This window comes from Carya illinoinensis, chromosome 6 (genome assembly GCF_018687715.1).
Source record: "Carya illinoinensis cultivar Pawnee chromosome 6, C.illinoinensisPawnee_v1, whole genome shotgun sequence".
Taxonomy (NCBI): Eukaryota; Viridiplantae; Streptophyta; class Magnoliopsida; order Fagales; family Juglandaceae; genus Carya; species Carya illinoinensis.
The window spans coordinates 21,652,563-21,657,297 of record NC_056757.1 but is presented as its reverse complement, the minus strand read 5'-3'; the positions used below and the strand labels follow the sequence as shown (position 1 = coordinate 21,657,297).

Below are 4,735 nucleotides of genomic sequence, written 5' to 3'. Positions count from 1 at the left end.
AACTCTGGCGGAGGATTGGATTCAGGATATTGAGGAGATATTGTGAGTCTTGAACTGTACAGATGAACAGAAGGTGGCTTACGCCACCTTCAAGCTGACTGGAGAGGCAAAAAGATGGTGGATTTCTGAAAGAACCATCAGAGAAGCTGAACGGACAAAAATAGTCAGTTGGACACACTTCAAGCAGGTTTTTCTGGAGCGCTTTTTCCCGAGCTCAGTTAGAGATGACAAAGCTATGGAATTTGCCTTTTTGGTCCAAGGAGCTATGTCAGTTCATCAATATGCAGCCAGATTTATGGAGTTGGCACGTTTTGCTGCATATCGAATTCCGGATGAGGAGAAGAAGTGTCGTAAGTTTGAGCAGGGACTGAACGAAAAGATTTATGAGCGAGTGGTGGGTTTCCAAATCCAAAATTTATCAGAGTTGGTGAATAAGGCTACAGTGTTTGAGCGAAGCCTTCAAAGAAGCGCTGCACTGCATGAGCAAAGGAAGAGGACTACTCCATCTGGGTATCATTCTGGCATGGACCAGGGATTGTGGAAAAGGAGGAACGAAGGTAGTAGCTCGGGTAAGAGACCAGGTCAGGGTAACCAATAGCCATATCATTGTAGAACATGCGACCGAGTGCGTGCTGGACAATGCAGGAAGGAGGCAGGCCTATGTTTCCATTCTGGCAAATCAGGCCACTATCTTAGGGACTACCCGTTACTTTTGGATAGCAACAAAACCCCTTTATGAGCACAACCACCCAGGGTTGGTGGGACACTGCGAGGTAGTAATCAACGTCCTACTGCACCTGCTCGATTCTTTGCATTGATGCTTGGAGAGGCGGAAGATAGGAGTGATGTGATTACTGTTATGACTTCTTTGATTTGTTTTAAGTTATTAATTGTTGGCTATCGTTAAAAAATTCAGTATTTTAGTTCTTGGATAATGATGAACATGATGACAGGTACCCTTTCGTTGTTTTCTAACAACGCTTCTGTGTTATTTGATTTGGAAGCGACACATTCTTTTGTTTCCATGGCTTATTCTAAATTTTGCACTTTAGAAACTGAAAAGTTGAAGCACAAGTTAGTGGTTTCGACCCCAACAGGAAATTTAGTAGTCTGTGATAAGATTTTATTGGGGTGTCATTTATCAATTGAAGGAAGAGTAATGCCAGCTAATTTAATAGTGTTTCACATGATTGGATTTGATGTGATTTTGGGTATGGACTGGCTAGCATCTTACTACGCTAGTATTGATTGTTTTAAAAAAGAAGTGGTGTTTAGACCACTAAAAGAAAGTGAGTTTCAGTTTACAGGGTCGAAAGTGAGGTTGCATCTACCCACCATATCTGCTGTTCAGGTTGGAAAACTGATACGTGATGGTTGTCAGGGGTTCTTAGCCTACGTGGTAGAAGCACCAAAAGAGGAGTTGAAGTTAGAACAGATACCTATTGTAAGTGATTATCTAGAGGTTTACCCATAAGATTTACCTGGACTACCACCTAAGCGGGAGGTAGAGTTTGCTATTGATTTAGTACCAAGCACGACACCCCTGTCGAAAGCACCTTATTGGATGGCACCGTCTGAATTAACAGAACTCAAGGAGCAGTTGCAAGATTTACTAGACAAGGGTTTTATTAGGCCCAGTGTGTCACCTTGGGGAGCTCCTATTCTTTTTGTGAAGAAGAAGGACGGATCGATGAGAATGTGCATTGATTATAGGGAGCTTAATTGAGTGACCGTAAAGAATAAGTACCCACTACCCCGTATAGATGATTTATTCGATCAGCTTCAAGGTGCTCAGGTATTTTCTAAGATTGATCTTCGATCTGGGTACTATAAATTGAGGATCAGGTCGGAAGACGTGGCTAAGACAGCTTTCTGGACTCGTTATGGTCATTATGAGTTTCTGGTCATGCCTTTTGGCCTAACTAATGCCTCAACAGTATTCATGGATTTGATGAACAGGGTGTTCCACGAATTTTTAGATAAGTTTGTGGTTGTCTTTATTGATGACATACTGATATATTCCAAAAGCAAGATCGAGCATGAGGAACATTTGAAGATGGTACTCGGGACACTCAGAGAGAAAAAGTTATTTGCTAAATTGAAGAAGTGTGAATTTTGGTTAGATTCAATCACATTTCTGGGGCATGTGGTTTCAAAAGATGGTATTTCAGTAGACCCGGGGAAAGTGGAAGCAATAGTAAATTGGAGGGCACCGAAGAATGTTCATGAGGTTAGAAGTTTCTTGGGATTGGCAGGTTACTACCGTCGATTCATTAATGGCTTCTCCAGGATAGCAGTTCCTCTCACTGCACTCACTAGAAAGAATAATAAGTTTGAATGGACAACAAAGTGTGAGGAAAGTTTCCAAGAGTTAAAACAGAGATTAGTGACAGCTCCGGTGTTAACAGTCCCCATTGCAAGGGGAGGATTTGTAGTTTATAGTGATGCTTCAAGGCTTGGTTTGGGATGCGTATTGATGGAACACGGGAAGGTTATAGCGTACGCCTCACACCAACTGAAAGAATATGAGCAAAATTATCCCATGCATGATCTAGAAGTGGCTACAGTCATTTTTGCACTTAAGATTTGGAGCCACTATCTCTATGGGGAAAAGTGCGAAACTTTTACTGATCACAAGAGTTTGAAATATTTCTTCACCCAGAAGGAATTAAATATGAGGCAGAGAAGATGGCTTGAGCTGATCAAGGATTATGACTGCACCATTAATTATCATCTAGGCAAAGCCAATGTGGTAGCCGACGCCTTAAGTAGGAAGACGATGGGACCAACAGTTGCAACCCTTACTACTCAACACCAGTTGTTGATGGATCTAGAAAGAGCCGGTATTGAGATCATCACTAGTGATACAAGTACCTTCGTGGCTAGTTTGATTGTGCAACCAACCTTGGTAGATAGAATCAAAGCTGCTCAGAAAGTGGATTCAAGGTTGGTGAAACTAGTAGAAGAAGTAGGGAATGGAGAAAAATCTGACGTTAGCATTTCTGAGGATGGAGCTTTGAGGTTCAAAGGTAGATTGTGTGTGCCAGCTAATGATGAACGAAAAAGGGAAATTCTCGAGGAAGCACACCGTTCCTTATACACTGTTCACCCAAGAAGTACCAAGATGTATCGGGACTTGAGAGAATCTTTTTGGTGGAACGGTATGAAGAGAGAAATTGCCAAATTTGTGGAACATTGCCTTATTTGCCAACAGGTGAAGGCGGAACACCAAAGACCAGCAGGGTTGTTATAGCCACTTCAGATCCCAGAATGGAAGTGGGAGCATATCTCCATGGATTTTGTATCAAGCCTACCAAGGTCTTTGAGCAGACAAGATGCTATTTGGGTGTTGACCGTTTAATGAAGACTACTTGTTTTGTACCTATTAAAGTTTCTTACAAACTGGATAAGCTAGTTGAGATGTATGTGCAGGAGATAGTGAGATTGCATGAATACCAGTAACCATTGTATCAGATAGAGACCCCCGTTTCACTTCCAAGTTTTGGCGAAGCTTACAAGAGGCAATGGGTACTAAGTTGAGCTTTAGTACTACTTTTCACCCTCAGACAGATGGATAGTCAGAAAGGACTATTCAGATCTTAGAAGACATGTTGAGAGCATGTGTGATGGATTTCAAGGAAACTTGGCTATGACATTTACCATTAGTCGAGTTTGCTTATAATAATAGCTTCCAAACTAGTATTGGAATGGCACCTTACAAGGCATTGTATGGAAGAAGGTGCCGATCTCCATTGTTTTGGGATGAAGTGGGTGAAAGGAATGTTTTGGGGCTAGAAATCATCCAGAAAACTACAGAGAAGATAGATATCATTCGGACCAGAATGAAAGCAGCTCAGAGCCGGAAAAGAGTTATGCTGATAATCGCCGACGCGAGTTAGAATTTGAGGTCGAGAATAAAGTGTTTTTGAGGATAGCACCAATGAAAGGAGTTATGAGGTTCGAAAAAAAGGGCAAGTTGAGCCCAAGATATATCGGGCCCTTTGAGATTCTTGATCAGGTTGGACAGGTTGCTTATCGGGTAGCACTCCCACCTTCTCTTACGGGGATGCATAATGTATTCCATGTTTCCATGTTGAGGAAGTACATCTCCGACCCCACTCACATTCTTGACTATGAGCCATTACAAATTCAAGAAGATTTGACTTATGCTGAAGAACCAATTTGTATAATAGAAAGGAAAGCACATGTATTACGGACTTGGACCATTCCTATGGTTAAGGTGTTATGGAATAATCACACTGCAAATGAAGCATCTTGGGAACTTGAAGAAGAGATGCGAGTTAAGCACCCAGGACTTTTTGGTGACAGTTTTGATAACTTGCAAATAAATTCTGAGTATGGAATTTCGTTAAGGGGGGAGGATGTAAGACCCAAGCCACTGCGCAACCCAAACCAGATTTAGTCTACGTTATAGAGCCAAAACGACATCATATTGGTAAGTTTTTTTTTTCCCTTTTCAGTTTCATCTGTTCCTGATTGTTTCTCCCTGTTTTCACGTTCAGTTCCCTTATTTTTCTCCTTCAAATCCTTTCTCCTCTCTCCCTTTTCTTTCAGTTATCTCTCACTAGTTTTTTTTTGCTCTCAACTTATTGGCAAAACCGTGCTCATCTCCCTCTTGCGCAGCCTCCCTTCTGGTGACCTCTAAGTGTTGCGATTTTGCAATTTCTCAGACCTCTTTTTGTGGTCAAAGCCACCCCCAAGCCGGTATTTCTTT

At 41.8% G+C, this 4,735-nt stretch overlaps 1 protein-coding gene across 1 annotated transcript; it reads left to right on the top strand.

The window, feature by feature from the left end:
* Window positions 1-3,775: 3,775 nt before the first annotated feature.
* On the top strand, window positions 3,776-4,423 carry LOC122312667 (the record flags this gene model as incomplete). The annotated part of the gene is made up of 1 exon (XM_043127330.1): window positions 3,776-4,423. A coding segment is annotated over one exon (648 nt), but the record flags the coding sequence as incomplete, so codon positions are not given.
* Window positions 4,424-4,735: the final 312 nt, after the last annotated feature.